The following is a 23,733-nucleotide window of genomic DNA, read 5'->3' on the forward strand; positions in this document are numbered from 1 at the left end:
TAATGTATAGCGTGTTAAATGGGTAAATAACAATTTACACTTTGGTTAGGAAACAAATGTAGTTATGGAAAGACAGCGTAATAACATTACTTATGTATAGTAATTACGTACATACGAGTATATTCAGGGCATAGTAAGCGTATAAGGATTTATGTTATACATCTAAATCGAAATACAATTATAGCTATAGTGTTAGTGCTATTTAGCCAAATTGGATTCATTCATTTGTAATTTGGCCAAAACTTACAATTAAATAAAACATACAACATAATATGTTTGTATATTATTATTTTTCTCTTGAACAGTTTTCGGATACATTCAATACTTTATATTTTATCGTCTTCTATTTATGTATTTCGTAATAAATAAATAATCTCTAACATTATCTGTTTCTATCTGTTAGAAACCGATCATTAGTAAGAATTTTAAGAGGTTTTCAAATTATTGATGATAATAATTATAATTATTATGATGTATTATGATATTTTATAAAAACATATATACAAGCCGAAAGTAACAAACAAGCAAATTTAATCTTATCTACACTTTCACATAGTATCTAAATAAGTAGTAGACTTTAGAACTATAACGGGTAGCCTTATCGCTAATGAGCGATCTCTTCCAAAATATAGTATTGCATATGTACTTCAAAAAAAATGAAGTATGAGAATTGGTATGCCTTTTAGATTTTTTTTTAATTTCAAAGAAGCCGAAGGAGGTTTGCTACAACATATATTTTTTGTATGTGCATAGCTTTTTCGATCGGGGAGCGATCTGAATGAATGAGCCTATTTATCTCCATATAATCACTTATTGCAACAGGGTTGCCTGGAAGAATCGCTTGTTGGCGATAAGGCCGCCTGTTGCCTAATAACTTATGTAACCTATTTACTTTTTGTTTTTTGTTTGTATAATTATGTATTTTATGGTAACAAAGTATAAATAAATAAATAATACGAAACCCATAAAGTCAAGTAAGAAATATATTTATTGTATTTATTAAACGCATTTGAAGACAGTTAAGTTATTTTTAAAGAATTTCAACTCGTTAATAAGAAGTATACGCTAATTGCGCTATTTTCTTCCACTCCACAATTAATTTGGTTAACTGTGGTGTAAATTTGTAATTTCTTATAGCTAAATGTCAAAACGTTAAGGAAATTAAAGAGTATATTATCTTCTTTATTTAAACGCAAAGGTTCGAGTTGGCTGAAGCAATAATTACTATTATCTAGAATAACAATGATAGTCTAGTTGTTCAGCGATTGTCATCCTTAGGTCGCGTATAAATATTTTTAGTTGAGAATACACTTTGTAAACACTTAGTGATAAGTGCATTCCGTATATTAAAAAAGGATTGTGACCATATAAAGTCATAGTTTTGCTCATACCCATCATGCCCATAGGCTTCGAAAACCGACGACGTATATCAGGAACTGCTCAGATGAGCAATTGTACATCTCTTTTAATGGTGATGATAAAAGCAATTAAAGCGCAATTACTTTATAGTTATAATTTAAGATATTCCAAGAGAACAATCATTAATCAAGCGTCATGTTAACCGCAGAACACATCAGTAAAAAAACAAAAGACGGTTAAGGAAATGATTTCTCTCACAAAGGATCTCGATATTTATTTATGAATGCGGAAGGTTTCTTTTAACAAAAGAAAGTCATTTCAATTAACGCCAGCCTTCGTCTTTTGACTCACGAATTGTTAGTAATAGCAAGAACCTTTGTTTAAACGTAGGGCAAATAAATATTATTATTATTTTGTACATTTTTGCTGTAAACATTAGACTGCAATGCAAAATTTTCAACTTTATATCTGGTTCAATAACTTGTGTTAATAAGATTTTAAAACAGTTACGGTTTTTAACGATTTCTTACTGTTTAAATCCCATACCCTGGGTAAGTAGCGGTTTTCTAATGTAACATGTTGTGATTATATTATATTATTTTGTAAAAAAACAAATTAAAAAAAATACGGGGTATGGGGCCTGGGACAACATTTTTATTAATGTTCTTTTATTTTTTTTAGGCAAGACCAGCATTCCTGAAATAGTTAGACCCATTGTGAGTTTGCCACTGGACGTGGATGAAGGTCCACGGTTTAGGACTGAAATATTTAATGTATTTATTTATTTTATAGCGGTACTTCCATTTAATACCGTTAACCAGTAAAACATTTCTTTCATAAGTTCAAACTTCAGAGAAATATGTAAAAAATATTCACACTTTTTAAACACACTAAAAAGCATAAATTAACTTTGAAACTGAGTTAACCACTTTCAAAAGAAATGTAAAAAATAAAAAAGTACGATATAATTAAAAATATTGTTATGCATCCATCGTTTAACAAAAATTGTTTTTTTAATGTAATACGCTCATGCTTCCCGGATCAGCCTTGACATGTGTCCTGGGAACACAGTCAAAGTGCTCTGCTATTCTGAGAAAGAGCCATTAAACTTACATCAAAATTCATGCCCCTAAATTTGGCCATTTATCCAAACAGATTTGCAAAAAGCCTACTCCATATTTCAAACCCTTTTTAGTCCAATAAGGTGACCAATGTTTCGATCTAAAACACATAAATGTGTGAACAATGACAACAAAATTATTTTCGTTGGTATAACTGGTTGGTCTATAAACTTAAAATGACTATAAAATAGTACGATGTTTGGCAAGAGACAAAATATGACCCTGGCTTTAATTTGCAATCTTGAATAATTACGGTTTTATAAATTTTATAATTTTATTTATTATATACGGGCACGATAGGTATGCCAAGTAGATTTCTATTGTAATATTTGGCAGCACTAAATTTATTTATACAAGTTTCTTTGATTATTTAAACTTCGAAAGATCTTTGCATAAACGTATCACAAATACAATAACTTACACGTAAATTAAATTTTGGCCCAGTTTCATAATTTTGTTAGTCATTTAATTAATAATCATATCTTATTTAATTCATATTAAATATTTAAAATTATAATACCCAACAATAAAAATATTGTGGATCAATGTTTCGAAATAAATTATTCTTCACAACACATTTAAATTTTGAATTACCATATTCTGAAGGACATTCAAACTTTCCACAGGATTATTCTTTGCGTCAGAAACAGTAATGACCGTAGTGATGTGATTCGTTTAAATTCCATAAATACACCAATACATTCTCTATGTTCGCAATAAACAATTTTACGATGAAGGTAAACATTGACATGTCAAATACAGTAGGCTGATCGCCTACTTGTCTATAAAACAAGTTGTTTTCTTTCATAGACAAGGAATGAAACAGATTCGAGACAAATACCTACGTTACATAGTGCTGTGGCACCAGTGGATTATTATCGTCACAATTTAAAAGTCTGCCGCCATTTCAAATACTTGTTGTCCAATCCAAGAGCTTGAGCATTTTAAAAATGGAATAAATTTGAATGACCGTTGACAAAAGGCTCGTCTAGTGAAATCGGTAACTACTGTCACCATTCCCCAGTGATTCTCTATTGTCAACACTTTGCATGCCGTGCGGAATTCCTAACTCCCCAACAAATTGGAGATTGCATGCGATACATCAAAAATCGTGGCGCTACGCCGCATAACAAATACTTTTATTTTGGAACAAAAATTATAAAGGTAGATTTTAAAACATTTATTTCGTTCAATTTAATAAACTTAAAAAAATATGATCACGTTGTAGAACATTTATGGAATATGTTTGTTATCGTGTACCATTCCCGTTGGATTAAAATACAAAAGCTTATTTCTCTACGTGGCGAGATATTCGATACTTTTTTCCAATACATAATTGTTTGTATTAGTTTCATTTTATTATTTTAAATTATGGTTGGTTAATGGTAAATAGGCTGGTTATTTTAAATTTAATGTCTTATAGTACTGTGTTATATATTATAATTTATTATCAAAAAAAATCCTATAATTTTTCACGAATGTTACCGACAAAAACATTCATCAACGTAAAGATGTAAAAAATAAAAATTTCAAGGCTGTTTTTATAATATGTATAGGAGTTTTTTTGTATAAAATATTAGTAGGTATAGAGTATTAAAAAGAATATTGTTTATTTTAATATTACGGCAACCACGACATTTTTAACGACAGGACTTCCCTCCCCTGTAATAGATAAGTCGCATTTGTACACTAAGTGATCGTTTCTTCATCAAGACTTAATGTTAAATAATTTTTGTGTGGTTCGAATAAAGGACTTTATGGCTTTAATAGAACTCCTTTTTCCGTTCAATAAATTAATACGAAGAATCATAAATATACATAATCATTATAAATGGAATTGAATATATCTGTCAAGAAATTATAAATTATACTAACACAGATGAATAATAAAAGTAATCCATGAATAATTAGACAAAGAGTTAACGTAACGTTAGTTACTATTTTGGAAAACTTGATTAGCATGTCGTATTTGAAACTAAACTTTCGTAAACATAAAATCTATATAGAATAAAGAAAATGTATAAGTTCGAGTCAGTCAGAAATACAAATTGTGTGTATACAAAAGTATGATAGGATTTCTTTGCCGGATCAAGAGGAAATCAAAATCAATACAGTTTTAGTACAAATTGTTGCAATATATATTAATATGCAAAATACAAGTTTTATGTTATCGCGTGATCTAGCTGTGACTTGTTTGATGCCATTTTTTGCCAGGCTGTCCCCGTTAATTTATTTATGGCATTCATACTGTGCAATTAATTTACTGTATTGAATATAATATCAAAAATTTTTGAATCGAAGCTGTTTACGCACACAACGGAACATCCAAAAACCTTTCTCCCTGTTTTTGGGTAATCGACTATCTAACACAAATCAATTCCAATCATTAGGTAGTGTGATTACCGCGTTCAAACAAACTCTTCATGTTTATATCATTAGTTTAGAAAATATAGAATCGAATAATTTACTTTATTTATGTTAGTATTATAATTTGCTTTGCATATATTTAGCATAATTCACAGATCAACAAATTAGATAAATCTTTGTATTATAATAACCATTTGTATGATTGTTTAATAAAATTAACTAAATAGCGAATACAAAACATAAGACAAGAAATATTAGAACTTAGTACGTGGACGTGTGTGACACACACTACTGATCACCTACTAGCCTTACAGAAATCTGAGGCCTAGACCTAGATGTTGTAGCGTCACTTTCTTCTTTAGACTATGGTGTAATGGAAAAATAAGTAAAAACAGAAAAATTATGTAATTGTTACATTAATATACACGATAATTGAGTATAAGTGGCAGGCTTCATAGAATTTTAAAAGCATGTATCATGGCATATGAAACAAAACAATTATTATTTCGTCGGGCATCAAACGTTTACAAAATTATAGATAAGTATGGTTAAATACAAGTTTCCTTAATAATAATTCAAGTAAAATGCAAGAAATTTAACAGTATTTATCGCGTGTCATGGAAATAATTTGCCAATAAAATATCTTTATTATATGAAGCTAAGGGATAAAATTGATTACAAATTTATGATTCGTGTCTCAAGGCAATATGACTCTGAAATCATGTAAAATTTTACTTGCGTCGAAATTTATATTGATTATTTTATAATAGTTTGGAATATTTAAATAAGTGTGGAAAACTCATTCTAGAAATTTCCGGCTATGTATTCAAGGATTTTACAGTCTACGTAAATAACACTTGCTCGCATATTAAAAAAAGTAGTTAAGACTTTGTCGTGGTATTACCCACGCCTCGTTTTATATCCGGGGAAATAATTGCTTCGTTTTTCATATACAGAATGCTTGCGTTATTGGCTATCTATAAAGTTTCAGGCAAATTCATATTATATAATACAAATAACAATAGGCATCAATTATATTTTTTCTACGTTCAAACGAAATGTCCACGTCCAATTAAATAATTCGACTATAAAGAAACAACATTAACTAAGTTACTTGATCTCCAGACAGAGGCTTTGTATTGAATCAGAATAATTTCAATATTATTCGATTCCGATACTGATTGATAAGATTAGGCCAAGAAAGAACGGCTTTGATCCGTATTCAGTAAATAATGAGATCAAAGACTTATTGTACCCAATGATCAAAATCATTCGATCTTCGTTTAAAAGACAACTACGCTGACTCATATATAATAATTTCTAAAATTGTATATTATACATTATTTTAATAAGTTTTAGCTTTGTTGGATGTTCTTCTCATTAATAAGCTTACTGAATTTTGTATTGTCATTAATGTCACAAAACTACTTTACTATTTGATATCAAGAATAGGATATACCTGATCCTAGGGAACTAGGCTTACTAACATCGCTTTGTCTTCCCATTCGATATTTTAGTCCGCAAAGTGGCGGGACGTCATTCCAAGCATAGATGGAGTTTTGTTGACACAGCGACACGTGGTTATTAGCAGTGGAACACTATTCATACTATTTATTTAATTTGTATTTCCATGGCCTTTTTTATGTGATAAAAGGCAATGAGCTGGCGGGTCACTTAGAAGTAAGTGCTTATTGCCGCCCTATAGTCCGAACACGCGAACCCCTTTCAAGTGCGTTGCCAGCTTATTTTTTCTTTTTTATACAACAAGCGGAAAACGGGCAGGAGGCTCACCTGATGTAAAGTGAAACCGCCGCCCATGTTCACTTTTAATGCCCGAGGTCTCACGAGTGCGTTGGCGGCATATTAAGAATTGGAACGCTGTTTGCTTGACCCTGAGTCGAATTGGTTACAAATTCCAGTAGGTAGATACTTCCACATAGTGGTGGTGCGGGGAAATAGCTGCCTTAAACAACGCTCAGTTGTGAAACGACAGATGTACGCATTTTTCTCGTTTGAGTACGGAAAGAAGTGGAAGGATATAAGGTCATCATACACAAAAAAAATTAAACGAGGAAAAATTAAATCAACTGAAAAACATTTTACTTATTTATTTATGGATTTATCCAACCCATACTAATATTCCGTTTGTAATATGTTATTAAAAATATTTAAATCCATTTCATACACGAGTAGTGAGTCAAATAGAAGCGTATTTTATCACGTTCCGTTGTAGCTTTGAATTTTGACTGTTACATTTTGTAACAGGTTAGAAATCGTTTGAAGTACGGTCTCTCGTTAGATATGGAAAAATTAATAAAACCTACCTATCTGTTATCTTTGGAAATGGTACATTTAGAATTTCGATAGCTTTGATATTACTTAAATGGAAAACTATATTAAATATAGTAAATAGAAAATATAATAGCGTATAAAAGGGATCGTATAAATAGTTCACGAGCTAGTTATTAATCCTTTTTATAAGTCAGTCAGTGGCCACTTGAAGCACCTTTTGTAAAATTGTACAACAAAATGTTTTGTAAAAAACGAAGTTTTAAAAAAAAATCTCTCGTTTTTTTCATTATTAAATCCCTGTTATGAAATCAATATTTTTAAGTTAATTTCAAGTAATTAATTAGATTTTAGGACTTTGGTAATTAAGAAAGGATTAAGCTGTTGATCCATTCTAATTTCCATTGCGTCGATAAAAGTTTTTTTTACAAGCGAGTACATAATAAATCCAGTAATGAAAAAACGGGAAACTTATCTTTCCTCGGACATATTCTTTGGCATACTAACGAGTTCAGGTAACCTTCATTATTATAACGGAAAAAAACTATAGATGACTCGAAATACCAGATACAGCCTTTATAATATCTAATACAAATATTCAAATGTATCAAGGGTCAATGTCACCACGTGGACCGTTCTACCTGTAGCTTTAAGGTCAAAACCAGTCAATGACCATGGTAAAATGTCTTAAAAGCGATGATTATTTTGATTATTATGTATCGTTTATTTCTCCCTTTGAAAAACCGCTTTTAGTTGACAATATATATGAAATCGCATCACACCCAAACGAAGCCGTTGCAATGGCATTTTTTTGTCTATTTCATAGATAAGTGATCAGCCTCTCACGTATCTTATGTAGAATTAAGACAAAATTCAAATAGGAAATTCTTTATTATTACACCAGACTGAATTCTGTAGTAGCAATACAAGTTTCTATTGAAATCCCGTAGAAAAAGTAACAATAGTTACAAAGATCCGTCCTTTGATCCCTCCTTAATGAGACATTCGGCAAAGACGTGACGTTTAGTCAATATATAGTTGCTCCTTCGCCTTCAACAAAGACATTGTATGGTCACGCACCAATGTTGAAGCCTATATTAAATTTTTATACATTACCAAATGATCCGTTAAACTTCTTATATTCTATATATATTTCTGTTAAATGTCTATGAAACAGACAAATTTCTAAACGAACCTTAAAATATAACAACTTACACTTTTTTAATTTAAAAAAAAAAGACAAATGTTTTGAAGCTAGAAACGAATTGTATAGGAAAATTAAATTATTTATGCTTGTGTTTTTTTTTTAAATATACATTGTACATGTCTCATTTCGATTACACCTTCCCTGAACTTCCACAAATCTTTCTAGCTCAATTAGACAAATCGGTCCAGCCATTTTTGAGTTTTAGCGAGACAAACGAACAGCAATACAATTTAATATTTATATAGATAGATATTTCATTACTAATTTATATTTTGTAAAATATATATACACAAACAGATTTTGACGCTGTTATAATGTAAAGGATTACTTTCACTATTCTAGTGTTTGAAAGTGCCAACGCGGCTGAGTTCGTTGCCTCCACAAAGCTTTCTTGAACATTCATAATCCAATATGAATAAATTAACGTATAGTTTACGAGATTTGGTGTATGCAAAATCAAATATTCTAATGTTTGAAGTAAGCAGGACATTCAGGATATCGAATCTCCGCAAAGAGGTGCATCCCGTAGTTCAAATCCCCCGGAAAATGTTAAAAGATTTAACAATTTTATTATATTGTCTACATTTACAATATCTTGTCTACAAGCTGGGCAAGCAAATCTCAAGTATGTCGCGCGTGCAGAGCAGTGTTGGCCTAGTGTCTTCTTTCTTTGTGCGCATCTAACATTAGCTCGAACGGTGAAGGAAAATAACGTGAGGAAACCGACTTACCTTAGACCCAAGAAGGCTGATCACCTACTTGCCTATTCGATAAACAAATATGATGAAACAGATACAGAAATCTGAGGACCAGACCTAAAAAGGTTGTAGCGCCATTGATTTATTTTTATTTATGTCGCGCGTGCCTATTTTGTAGGTAACTATTTGTATTCTTATGTAGATATAGATTAATAAGTAAAACTTCTCTACATTTCAAAAATGCTGAAAACGATAAAATATTTACACGTCATAAAATTGTCTAATGTGTAATATGTTTCATGTAAGTAAGAGCAACTCACTCATGCCAGTTTGTGGCACGATGTGTGGCATAGTTGAAACTATGTATTCTAATGATATATGAAACTTTATTGATATATCGTTAACTAAACACATATCACATTAGGCGTAGGTCAAAATTAATCGCCCTTGAACTGAGGAAAAACTCATAACATACTAACAACAGTTATTTCGTAAGGGCGCCAGTCAACCTCAATGAAAATTATCTTTGTAATTTGTTTTACATTAGTTATATTGTTAGATTGGAATTCAATTAAGGTTAAATTGTTTCCAGAATTCGTAATGGTAATTGCATATATTTTTTACTAGCGTCTTCGCACGCCTGGAAATATTTTATTATTTTGGAAATAAATATGTTACTCGTCTACTTATGGTTCTAAAGAATAATCGATAATTATACTGCTAATTAAGAATTGTTTAGCTACAGTTGTTTTTTGTTACAAATTGCGATTAGGATTTACGGAGTAGTAAGAGTCGCAGGTGTAGCCCGTGATATCACGGAATACCAATACTGAAGTTTATAATCGAAGGTGCTTTATATTCTTTGCCACTCACCAGCAAACTTATCTGCTACTCAGAGACACCCATTATACCCGCTAAACTAACAAGAGTAATACCAACACGGCCGCATCAAAGAGGCCCTAGGGGTCGCTTTCGCGTTCTATTGGGACCTCAGCGGTATAGCCATAATGGCGTCGACAACATAGGAGGCAGGAGACGGGAGAACGTTCTCCTTGTCTTCCCTCCCCATCCATCTCACCGACTCACCCATGTAGTAGATATTTTTTACATTTGTTTAACTAATATTTTACCTCTCAGAAGGAATACCACCACGTTCTAAAGTGAAGTAATTCTTATTTTACAAAACTAACTTTAAACATGACTGTACTTAAAATTAAAATAGTCATTCCGTATTTATGGAGAAAAGGATCTCATGCGGCATTAAATACGATTGCGAAGAAATAAAAATTATATCACGTATTAATTGACGTACCTATTAAAGCAATTAACCTTTTTACTTCTTTTATAAGATCATCTTAATCATGAATATTATATTTTACATATAAAAATAGTACAGCGCGTATAGTGTTGGCTAAGTAGCTTCAGTAGCTCTCATCTCTGAAGGAGTAGGTTCAAACCCCGGGTGTGCACCAATGTACTTTCAATGTCAACGACCGAATTTAACTCTCGCTGAGGAAAATATCGTGAGCAAACCGGCTTTTGACCTAAATAGTCCACGACATGTGTCAGGCTGATCACCTACTTGCCTCTAAAAAAAAGAAATGATGACGAAACATATAGGCCGAAACCTAAGACATTCTTAAAACACAAACTTTAAAACACTCAAATGCCAATTCATACATTTTTATATTTTTTTGCAATAGCGCAAAAGCACAAGGGCATACTAGCACAACGTATGTATTGCTGTAAGAATTAAATACCATTTTGATTGAAATGAAAGCGCTTCTCTTAAGTATTCATTGTTTTCACATGACAAGAGATACAACCGTTTTAAACATTTTACAACTTTAACAACACGTTTTATATTTTTAAAACATGAAACGTCTGGACTACCAGCACCTGAGTTTCATAATCGGACGTGAAGGCAAGACCACCCGTATCAACTCAACTGAGCATTTTTAAGACAGCCGCGCACCACCGTTGTGTGGAACCTGCTGCCCAGTAAAGTATTTCCGAACTCAGACTAAGAACCCTGGCAAAGTGAGTGTCCATAAGCAGCGGAATATTTTATGTAAAAAAATCAGTAAATGAATTAGTTGAAAGAGTTATTAGGAACCAATAGGGTAAATAAGGAAAGAATACTTTGTAAAATAAAGCCACGCGATCAAACGCGTTGACCTCTTGCGGTGAGGCATCTCAAAATGCATATATAACCAAACAATTTCCCGTAAATAAATAGAACCACAACATCAGAGAGTGGAAATCACTGTAATTTGTTAGAAATACGAAACGTCAATTTCCTTCGGATATCTGTTATGTCGAAAATGTAGTTTATAAAAAAAACAATGTTTCCGATTGAGCGCTTTTGTTTTCTGTCAATCCACTTTATCTATAAGATTAGCAAGGTTTTCGTAAAGATATTTTGTTCAGACAGTTTTTACTTATTATATTTCTATTTTTCTTCTGTATATGAATAAACTCAAAAACTCACTCCAGTAGTGATTTCAAGATTTCTTTGTTGTTGAGTTTTCGAGTTGTCATTATCCCTGAGTAAAATATTATTATTTTTTTATTTCCAGACATTCAAAAGTGAATAGGTAGTATTATATGATTTAGTCAAATAAACTACTTGTAAAACCCGCTATTTTCACAAGTTTAATTGAGCATTGCGCAATCTATATTTTCTTACACTTTAAAGTTAGATAAGCCACTGTGGCTTAGACTACCTCATTTACTTAAAAATCTATAAATATTGCGTCTTTATTGCTTAGTATTAAGGTATAAATTACAACGATTAAAAACGTATTAGAATTATTTAAAAGTTTAATATAAACTCGAATATATAATTATTCAATATTCAAGTACTTCTATAATATACTTGTTTAGACTATGTCTATTTCGGTCATTAAACATCGGCAGCAAAAAATCCCTTTGAAACATTTCACGTTTAATATGCCGATCAAAACCCAAACGAATTTCTAGCGTAGGGTATAAGTGTCATTATCGTATGAATGTGATCTTCACTCTGATGTATTACGTTTCAATTCAGTGATATTCATATCGCTACGGGTCCATACTCATTTCCGTTTCCAGTCATTAAACATAAATATGTATACTTTTTTTAAATAAGAACACAGTTATGTTTATCTACCCGGGTATTCAGACATTTTGGACGTATTCGCAGCCTTCAAGACAAAATTAATGCGATTATAACACAATAGTGAAATTACTCTTTCAATTGCTATGTAATTACGACACGGTTCGATGCGCGTTGACATGCAATTATTTTTTTGTCATAGTTAACCTTCCTTTCGTAGCTTATGTCGGTGATATCGTCATTCGAATTAACCAAATTGGACATATTTTCCGGGAAATCGTCAATTTAAATAATTACTATGTAAATACTTATTTATTAAAAAAATACTAATAAAAAGTGGATAAATTGAAAACTAATTTTAAAAGTTTGTCCCTATAGCACTTTTAGTGCTGGGCGCATTTTCTCAATATATTGCGATATTTATACGTTGAGCGAGGAATCACCAGCTTTGGTCATCGATACTATATACCTACCAATTTAAATCTTTAATTAGCGTCTCTGTACTTAAACAGACCCACGAGACTTTCCACGGCCCAAGAGTCACTGCCCCAAAAGGGGACAAAATCATAGTTGGAGGAAGGACTTATATATCATTACCGTTTATTATTTTCCGCCTTTTGTGCGGGCCAACTTTAGTGTTTTTCTGTATTCATATATTTTCAGTAATCCTACAGTTACCTATACAATTATACAATATAACATAGCCTAAAATAGCATACAAATTTAAATACAACCAAAGTTAATAATTATTATGAAAAAAACAAAAGAAAACATTAGAAAAAATACATCAATATTTTTTACTATAAATGACAAACATATCCTTTTACCATTAATAAATGCTATTTATTTTTTACTATAGATTAGTAAAAATAAATCAGTGGCGCTACAACCATTTATAGGTAGAGACCTGTTTAATTATATTACTTTTAATGGTATTGATAATTAGCCATATAGATTTTAGATATCTGGGTCTTACAGATGTTTATATTTATATCGCTGCACACATATATAAAATCTATTGGAATAGCCGGAAACCAAACGCATTACACACACCTTTAAAACCACACACACACATTTAAAACCCGCCTGACACTGAAATGATATCTTCGTTGCTTAATATTATTATTACACATACCAGTTAGTCGGTAATTAGTTTTTACGGACTTTTTAATAACAAATTACGTATTAATCTGTAGATGTAGTAACACAGACACGTAAATTCTTTGCATTGAAACCTTTTTGCGATTTCATCTAAAATATTCGGTGAAGCAGAATGATACAGCTATTTAAATGTGTCCCAGAATGAGGGGGAGTAACAAGGGTTCAGACATACGTTACTCGGATTGAATATTGGTACGAAGCCTCGAGGCTCGTCCGAAGGGTTTTTTATTGATTGCTTGCATTCAAATGGGCCTTTTCGATACTATATGTGATTGAATAGCTTTATTTCCTACAAGAAATACGGTTCTTACGGTTTCCGATGTACAAGATTGTGACTTCATATCTATTGATTCGTTACAGTTATTTAGCAGGTAACTCGCCATTTTCGTCAAATTAAAAAATAAAGATTAGTTGACGACAACTCAGATACGCGAAAAGACAAATTATCGAACAAACAGCGTTAAGAAATAGAAAATAGCTTGGGTTTAGAAGGAGCATTAGGTATAGCATTTATATACTACACCCAAAATATATACGGTCACACACCTCGGTCTGTCTCTCTTCCAAAGCAAGCAAGCAAGAATTGAATTCAACTATAGTTATAAATCGTGGGCCCAGCATTGTAGTTAAATAATTGAGACTCTTTGCAAATCAACGTACCCTTTAAATTATTCAATACTTACATATTTATTTGCGTAATCTTGTCAACCTTAGTAAAATGGTCATTAAAATACCAAGGTTTATTCTCGATACAAGATAAGGGTTCCTAAAATTAATCGCGCTATACATCACCGAGGACACATAATTTATATTAATTGAAGCTGAGAAACTCGAGACAAAAGTTTTCACTTCAGAGACAGTCGTTTAAAAGAACAATTTGTACCAACTGTGCACTTCGCCGTAAATATCGAGCCGTTTAATAATAAAGATTTCGAAACCTGCGTACTTCCACTTCATTAACCACTGACAGTAAAGTAATAATGTTATATCATCTTTTATTTAAACGTATCACTCACAGTTTTTACATTTGTTTTGGAAGACAGCAAACTCGCAGAAACTACTCATTTATCAAGTATGGTATATTAAATTGTTAAATGAAATGTTCAATATGTTCATATGTACATCGAAACATTATAAATAGCTACGCGTTTAAGTCCGCATACATATTTCACATATCCGCCGTTTCAAAACCTTAAGTTCATAATGAGAAATGTCGTCTGACAGGATTGCATTTACGACATCAACTTGTGCAACTATTAATTTACGTTTTGGAATCCACTTGTATTACTTCAAATAGTTGAAGTAGTAATATTTGGTTTAATGTAAATCCAAAAGTCAATAAACTTTATATACGTAATAAAATTTTAGTAATAATAAAATTAATCATCATATGTCTTTATAAAATTGCTCCTTCTGTCTTATTATAGACGTCACTATATAATTTTAGTTAATAATTAAATTACTATGGGATGGTCGGCGACCTATATAAAATAATAATACAGTAAATATTTTTTAAATTTATCACTATAATATTTTACTATATATTTCTCTTCAACATTCACGGGTCGCTACCTGAAGGGACTGCCCTATAATGATTGATTTATTTACGCACAGATTGCTAAGTAAATCAATTTTACAGAAAAGTATATAGGATAATTCTCCTAACAACATAAAACATTATTTTTTTTACCTAAAGTTAGGAAAATGGTCTTGTATAAATTAATATTTCATTTAAATGTCAAATAGTCTACAGTCCATATTTCATGTCTCTTTATAATATGATACAAATAAGTGGTAGGTGGCCATTCTTCTTAAAATAAACTTAAATAGGTATATAATTTGCCAAACGGCGTTTCAGCGTAAGTTCTTTCTTGGTATTAAACAAACAATTAAACAATTATTTAATATTACCTCACATTATTTACCCATTAAAAAAAATAATAACTAACTACAAAAGGCATAAACGACAGAATTAAAAAAAACAATTTGAAAAAACAAAAGAATAACAGCTAATAGCTGGTCACTGTCAAACAGCGCAAGGAGACGTCAAATCTATGACATTGACTAGTTGTGTCCCGCCTAATGCTATAAATTACCGTCGTAATAATACATTCTGGTATTCCTGAATAAAGTGAAACCAAGCATGACTTACTATTTTTATAAATAATATAAGGTGTTATGCAAGTGACATAATCCGTAATTTCAGGTTTGTCGAACGTTTATTTTCGATGAGTATTAATTATGACATCGAAGTATGACTAATATGATTTGGAAGACAAAAATATACTTATTATTTAAGATTAAAGATCTTATAGATTATTTATGTTTGGTCAATTGAATAATTTGCTAAAATGATCTTAAATAGAAATAGCCGTATTAATAAAATGTGTTCTGAAATTTCTCTAACCTACGATTAAAAGCTAGCATTTGATGCTGCTTTAAAAATAAACTAAATCAAACGATTTTTCAGGAGAACGCCGTATTCTACACAGTGTTTCTGGTGAATTTCGTTCGGGCGAACTAACGTGCATTCTGGGACCTTCCGGCGCTGGGAAGTCCACTTTACTGAACATCCTCGCTGGTTACACGTACGTATTTGTTAAATAGCCTTTATTCACTTCCTTTACTTTTTAGATATTTATTTCCCACTTTTTACTGAATACTGTTGATATAATTTACTAAGGTTAATTTGTAAGTAGTTGTAGAGGTATGATTTCTGTAATTATCTTTTACTTTCGATACACACAGACACATATGTACACACTGTATAAATTCTATTATTTTCGTGTTTGTTCGACGTCCCTGTCGTCACCTACCTACATGAGGTAAGAGGAGAAATTGAGAACGCTTTTTTCACCTACTTATTGTTATCTCGGTTTGTAAGTTATATATATATTTATATGTAGATAGATATAATAGAATAGTAGTATGAGGAGATAAATCAGTGTAAATTCAAGATAATTGATTTTTTTCGCAGAATTGCTGTTATTTTACTTTACACTTTAAAAGATGACACGACCGTTAACCATAACCAAAATTACCGAACCGATCTTGCTTAAATGATTGCTTTTTTATACCTGCTTATAATTCGTATATTTCATTCATGCCTGTTACCTATTTTTTATTTATCGGAATCGGGAATAGTTATCTATATAATCTCTTCCATAAACCTTTTTTTTATTCCATTTTTTTCGATATAGTACGCAGACAAAGAAATAGTTTATAGGTAAAACAAACACAAACACACACATTATATGTTATGTGTATACGTTTCTCAAATATAAAAGACAAATATTGAGAAACATTTTATACTAATAATATCTATCAGAGTTCCATAATATTGTACCTGTCAATGTGTACTCATATGTGCATTGAAATTTTTTTGTTAACAAAATTTATTTTTGCTCACCGCATCCGTTCAAATACAGATAACACATATTAGATTTCCAATATAAAAACACTTTTAATGTCAAATAAAAGCAAAACCAGATACTACAACGGATGTTGAAATGATTAAAACTTAAACTCATATTACGACTGGTGTTATTAATAAGAATCGTATTACTTACAATTGACACCAAAATATTAAATAGTAAGTTGTATGGTATAATTAAAATAAAGATTGGTGGTGTGAAGTTGGGACCAGTTTTGTTCAAAGACGTTGATTTTTTTTTCCGTGTGTTACTTTAAACCTGTTGTTTTATTTATAATTCAGGATTACTTATGTAATAATACTTTAATATACCAAATAATTGACTTCATTTTACGACGAAATCCAATTTTGATGTATATTTATTCATTTACAAAATATATGCCAAACAATAGAAATGTTATTTCACTGTAAATTATGGGTACGGGATGAGCCTGATGTAAGTATCTACCGTAAGACTGGTTACAAAGAAAAACACCATCAAAATTACTGGCATATACTCTTCTAAATTTGTTTTTGAAGTGAAACTTCTTTGTGCGCGTGAGGGTATGAGGGTATGAGGTATGAGGGTAAAATTTTACGGATGAATCGACACGAAGATTTGCAGTATTTTTGTCGAAGAAAAGGCAGAGACTGATTGAGAGAGAGTGAGAGAAAGGGAGATCGAGGAAAATACACGCTATTGGTTGATGTATTCGTTTAGTAGTTACATATTAGAACTTTAGATGGCAATTCTGTCGCATAACGTCTGGTGCAGTAAACGCATATTTTTATTTATTTATATTATCATTAGCACGTGTACAGTGTGTAAGCAGTGTATTGATATACAAATACATGGAATGATCATATACTGATACATGATCATATAATGGGGCTTTTACCTTAGTAATAATTAATTAACAAAGAAGTTTCACTTTTGACATGTGTACGTTTTACGCACGCACTGTAATCATGCAATAATGATTTATTGTTAATATTAAAACAGCTGACAATCGTTTTATTTTCTCTTATTCTAGATCAAATGGAGTGAACGGAAGAATTTCAGTAAATGGGCAAGCAAGGGATATGAGAGTTTTCAAAAAACTCAGTAGCTATATCATGCAAGACGATCTTCTTCAACCAAGACTAACAGTTGCCGAGTCCATGAAAATCGCAGCGGACTTGAAAGTGGGGAAGGAGTTGTGTGATGCTGAAAAGGAATTAATCGTATGTATTTAATAATTATTATAATAAGTATACGATACATATTTATTTTCTTAATACTAGCTGACTACACGTAAGATACGAGTAAATCGTTTAAATGCAATATATTATTAGGTCCTTACATATGAAATTGGCGTTTTGTATGGGAGGAACAAAAAGTCGAATATTTTTAAATATAATATATTTAATTAATCAAAGTATGAACCATTGTTTTCTATGCACTTTTGCCATCTCATAGGTAGTTCATTGATCCCTTTACTAAAAAAAACAGTCGGACGGGAATCAACAAAATCTGTGAAGGCTATTTGGACTGCCCCATCAGAGTTAAATTCTTTTCCTTGCAAGATGTTGTCCAAATTTCGAAAAAAATGGTAATCTGTTGGAGCCAGGTCCGCGGAGTACGGAGGATGTCTTAGACATTCCAATTGAAGCTCTTCTAATTTGGTAGCCGTCTGTTGTGCAGTGTGTGGTCTACCGTTGTCGTGAAGTAGCAGTGGCGTGGAGCGATTGACCAGCCTAGGTTGTTTAGCCGCTAGCTTTTCCATTATGGTTTGCAATTGCTGACAATAGACATCAGCCGTAATAGTCTGGACAGATTTGAGAAAACTGCAATGAACAATACCGGCACTAGTCCACCAAACGCTTACAAGTAACTTTTTTGGGGTTAATTTTCGCTTGGGGCAGGATTTGGCAGGCTGGCCAGGATCTAACCATTGCGCTGAGCGCTTCCAATTATCGTACAGAATCCATTTTTCATCACAGGTAATGATTCGGTTTAAAATCCCTTCATTATTGTGCCGGTTCAGAAATGTAACGCAGCAGTCGACGCGCGTTTGCCGGTTTGCTTCAGTCAATTCGTGAGGTACCCACCTTTCAAGCTTTTTAATTTTCCCAATTTGCTTCAAGTGAATTAAAACAGTTTTATCACTAACACCGCAGCCTGCAGCTAACTCGGACGTGGTTTGCGATGGATCCGCTTCCACAATAGCCTTCAATACTTCATTATCAACTTGGGTCTCAGGCCGTCCACGGGGCTTGTTCTGCAGATCGAAATTTCCAGAACGAAAACGTTGGAACCAAAAACGAACTGTGTTTTCTTTTGCAACATGACCGCCATACACATCATTCACCCTTCGAGTCGTTTCCGCAGCACTAGTGCCGGCGGAACTCGTACTCGTAAATAATGCGATACTTTAAGTTTTACATTTTGTAAAATGAGTGACGCAAACAGAATAAAACAAAAGAAAAAAAACAAATGAATAACGGTCATCGAAGCACAAATACATGAGTAAATACCTGTACAAATTTGAATTTGAAATTCCTAACCAAAGAGGAGGTATTTGAGGTCAAAGTGGCCAGTACGACAAAACGCTAATTTCATATGTAAGGACCTAATATTTAAAAAAAATCACTTGTTAAAATTTGTATTATATATGCTATTCTTATATTTCATTAAACAAAATGTAAAGATAACTAAACGAGTTGTCTTTTTGATAAGGTTTCATCTAAAAAATCTAAATATTGCCATTGCTTAAATGTTGTAGACCTTCAAACTTAAATTAACTCTGTCATGAAAAGGGCACACAAAATATAAAATATATTTATACAAGACGTTTCCCTTACCCTAGGAGAAATCGTTAATTGTGTATATAGAAAGAAGATCTATTACATGATACGAAAACCCTTGAAATTTAAATTACAAACACGTGATATGTGTCTGAATAACATCAGAGAAACAAGCAAATAGATTAGAGGTAGACTGCAATCAAGTATCTAGTAAATAATGCAACTCGAAGCTCACGTAGCAACGGAATAATTTATAGTATGAAATTTCCGATTCCTAGATATGTTGATTCAATTACAGAATCACGGAAAATTGAAGAGGAATTTCTTTGTGCGTCAAATTTCTAATTTATCTGCGACTCGACACATTTTAGGCCGAAAGTTGATTGTATGTAACTATAATAATACTGTATTTTCACTTTACATAAATCCTTTAACATGGTTTAGAATTTTGTTGTTTAGCAGCCCAAGAGTTGTAAATACGGCATAAATAATTGTAAGAATAGGATTTTTATCTGTGCTTATGGCTAGGTTATCAGTTTTGTCCTAGTGGCTTTAGTGTGTGACACTCATTTTTCTCTTTTTACACTCATTTCCTAAAATATTTTAGCGTAAAATACTACTTTATTGTAATTTAAAAATAAATGTCAACTGCGCAACTGGACAGACCTCTGATTAATATCACAAATAACCAATTGAACTTGCATACAAAAATTTGGGGATTGGTATCGCTATAGCGATTGGAAGTTACTGGGTAAGGGCGCAGATCTTTTGTCGTAACTTCGTGCCTACAATATAATGTACATTTAATGTTCATGAGTTTAAAAAATAATACAACAAATTACGTATGTAGTCATTGTAAGATTTTTTTTGTCTAATAGAGCAAGTTTAATTACGTCAATCATTAGCATTAATTACTTCATAATATAAATTCATTACATAATTAGAAATAAAAAATTAATGCATTTAAATAAATTTTATTTTAAAAATAATTTTAAGTAAGACTCATTTGTAAACTTTCCTCTGCAAATATAATGTGTAAAACCCACATTCAAATATACAGTATATGCACCTATAAAGTAATAAAAATAATAATAAAAAATAAGTTAAATATAAAATTAAATGAATGGTCTCCATAACAGAGTACTTTTAATGCTTACAGCATTTCCTCCCTATAATTCGATGCTTATTCGTTGAGCGAGGCAACCATCAGCTCTGGGGCCACCGGAAGTATTTATCAGGCACGACACTCTACTACGTGGATTCTCGGACTGGGGTAGACTAAATTTAGTCCAATATAACCCCAAAAAGACACAAGTTTTCGCGTTTTCCGCCAAAAAGACCCCTTTGTCGCTAATCTTCTCTTCAAAGACACTCTCCCACTCAGCTAGTATCGGAATACTAGGCGTTGACATATCAAATGACCAGTCACAAACCGAGCGCCTTGATCCCTTGGCGTTGCGTAGAGATGTGGGATATCTCTGCATGTTGTAGAGAGATCATCGCATTTACCATAGAGAGTGTTCAGAAGACTTATTCAGATAGACCTGCAGCTCAGTTTCATCATAGGACGTCGCGTCGTTCCACAACTGAGCGCTTTTTAAGGCAATTTTCCGCGCATCACCACTATGTGGAACCAGTTGCCCACTGAAGTATTTCCGAACCAATTCAACTTAAGTCCTTAAAGAAAAGAGCGTACCAATCTTAAAAGGCCGGCAACGCAATTGCGAGCCTTCTGGCTATGTGTCCATGGGTGACGATATCACTTAACATCAGATGAGCGTCCTGCCCGTTTGCCTCCTGTTAACTTAATAATAATATCTGTTATTTAAATGTCAAAAAATACTTATTTACCTTTGAGACAATGTAGTATAAGAAATTTTTCTGCAACATATTTATTATTTATATTCCCCAAATAAATAAATGAAAAAATTTAGCTATTATGTCACCTATCTAACACTAAAACTGTGTGTTATGACGGATTCATAAATGCATAGATCATACAAACGTTAAATGCGCCTTATGTTAAAGAAATCCGAAATGTCTTATCTGAAACGAGATAATTCCACCGGTGTCTGTCCTGTGTCCTCCCAGTTGCTGGCTTTCAGCTGCACCAGGTCCTCTCCCACTCTGTCGACTCCCCCACTAACCTCCGACTCTCTGGAAATTAGATTTTGAAGAAAATATCGGTTGTATGGAAATTCATAATGATCAACATTACAACTCTTACGCTCATGGATACATACAACAATAGCAATCCTCTAGATGTCTCCATCCCGATCATATATTCTCCTACGAATTTTCCAACATTCCAAATCTTCCACGCCATATTAGGCTGGAACTTTTTTATTGTGTCCACTCGGTCAAAATTTTCCAACATTTATTATATTTTCGATCAATAGCTTCATTAGTTTGCATAGTACTTAAATAAGTTCTAGTATAGCCATGATCTGTGAAGTTTAGCTATAATTATTAAATTGCTATATAGAATTATTACGGTCAAGGAGTGCTACCCATTTAAAGAATGGTATAGGCACACAAGACCTCCTACAATTAAACAGAAATGCGTATTTTTATCGTTCTTAATCGTAAATAGATATTCGAAGATTTTAAAAGTTAAATCATTGTATGTTCATAACTAAAATACTCTAACTTTGTAACTAGTATAAGTAAATTTTAATGAAATTATTGTGATACTTGTTTGTAGTGTACTTATTTAGTACATATAAATCTCGAAACGATAATAACAACATTTTAGCCTAATAGTTAAAAACATACTTTTAATACGACAACAAAGCAACTTCTGCGCAAACTCCAAAAATTTACAACTTTTCGCCAGCTACTGTATAACTGTCAACAGATACTTTATATGCGTACCTCTTACGTTAGATTAAACATTTCAGGTAGAAGAAATCCTCCAAACTATTGGTTTGTGGCAACACAGGGATTCAATGTCACAGCATCTTTCCGGAGGACAATCTAAAAGGCTGTCAGTCGCCTTGGAGTTGGTTAATAATCCTCCTATTATGTTCTTGGATGAACCAACAACGTATGTACCTTATAATTGTTATTCCAGAGGCAGATGCACAATGTTTTGTTAATTAACCATATCCTTATGAAAGTGTGGGGCTAATAAGCAAGCCAAGGCATTCAATATAATCTAACAAATTCCGACTTCCGACACAACGCTTGCGTAACATATTTGTAGGAATTCTTACCGCTTCGCTGCTGCCGAAATAAAATTTCATACAAATATTTGACGCATACCATCTATCTTTGTTTTATTGCCATGAGACACAATTCAACAAAACGCTGTCATAATTGCATACTCAAAATATGTGTCGCAGTAAAGTAGTTAAATCAGAGAGTTAATTGAATCTCTAGACAGTTAATTAAAAATCAATATTCAATCAAGTCGCTAAAGTTCCGTCAGACAAGTGAGTGAACGAAACATTTAACGGGTTTCCTAAACGCTCCTAGGCAACAAGACTAACCTAACTTAACAATTTACAATGTAGCAAAACACGGAATTTCCAAGCTCTCAGTTCTTCACGATCACACAACAATAACAAATGAAGTAATCATGACGGGGTCTTGTTTTACCATCTTGTTTTACATTGTTAATCAACACGCTGGCTTTCGGTCAGATCGATAGGTAAACGTTTTCGACGCTGCTTTATTTAAATCAAAATGCTAGCGACTTGATTGAATATCGACCTTTAATTAACTTTCTAGAGATTCAATAAACTTACTAATTTGACAACTTTACTGCGATATATGTACCGAGTTAATACCTGTTTATTATTGTGCCAGTTGCATGTTTGTAAAAAGGACACGCTTAAAATATATGCGTGTAATGAATGAAGTTTACGTAGAACAAAAAGAAAAAATACCTATATGAACGCCATTGGTCAACAACACGTGTTCCAATATATATTATTATTCTACTTCAATGTGAATAAAGTTTAAATACAATTTTATAATTGTTGTTGTAATTATATATTTAAATTATAAAATCGAAACAAAAAATGCTTAAAATAATAAAAAATATACTCAATTTATTCTGTTAAACAATCATTTAATATATTTTATACCGTATTTACCGTTGTAATAAGAAAACCTAACAAAGCCACTTCCCTTATTACCTACGCAGTATTCTTGCACTTTGTTTGATTAAACTATATTCTTTGCACTTAAATTCAATACATTGGTTTAATCTTACACTGACAGGATGATCT

At 32.1% G+C, this 23,733-nt stretch overlaps 1 protein-coding gene across 2 annotated transcripts in view; it reads left to right on the forward strand.

Annotated features, from left to right (window-relative positions):
* LOC123717345 (ATP-binding cassette subfamily G member 4-like) overlaps positions 1 to 23,733 on the forward strand; it is a 36,558-nt gene that overhangs the window by 3,407 nt on the left and 9,418 nt on the right. The window contains exons 1-4 of one of the 2 annotated variants that reach the window (XM_045673285.1): positions 15,430 to 15,505; positions 15,770 to 15,887; positions 17,746 to 17,935; positions 22,399 to 22,544. In XM_045673285.1, coding sequence (XP_045529241.1) covers positions 17,795 to 17,935; positions 22,399 to 22,544 — 287 coding nt within the window. In that variant the 5' untranslated portion in view covers positions 15,430 to 15,505; positions 15,770 to 15,887; positions 17,746 to 17,794. Of the gene's footprint in view, positions 1 to 15,429; positions 15,506 to 15,769; positions 15,888 to 17,745; positions 17,936 to 22,398; positions 22,545 to 23,733 lie in introns of those variants that run through there. The other variant, XM_045673284.1, reaches the window with a different exon arrangement.

The sequence above is a fragment of the Pieris brassicae genome, chromosome 12, assembly GCF_905147105.1.
Source record: "Pieris brassicae chromosome 12, ilPieBrab1.1, whole genome shotgun sequence".
NCBI lineage: Eukaryota > Metazoa > Arthropoda > Insecta > Lepidoptera > Pieridae > Pieris > Pieris brassicae.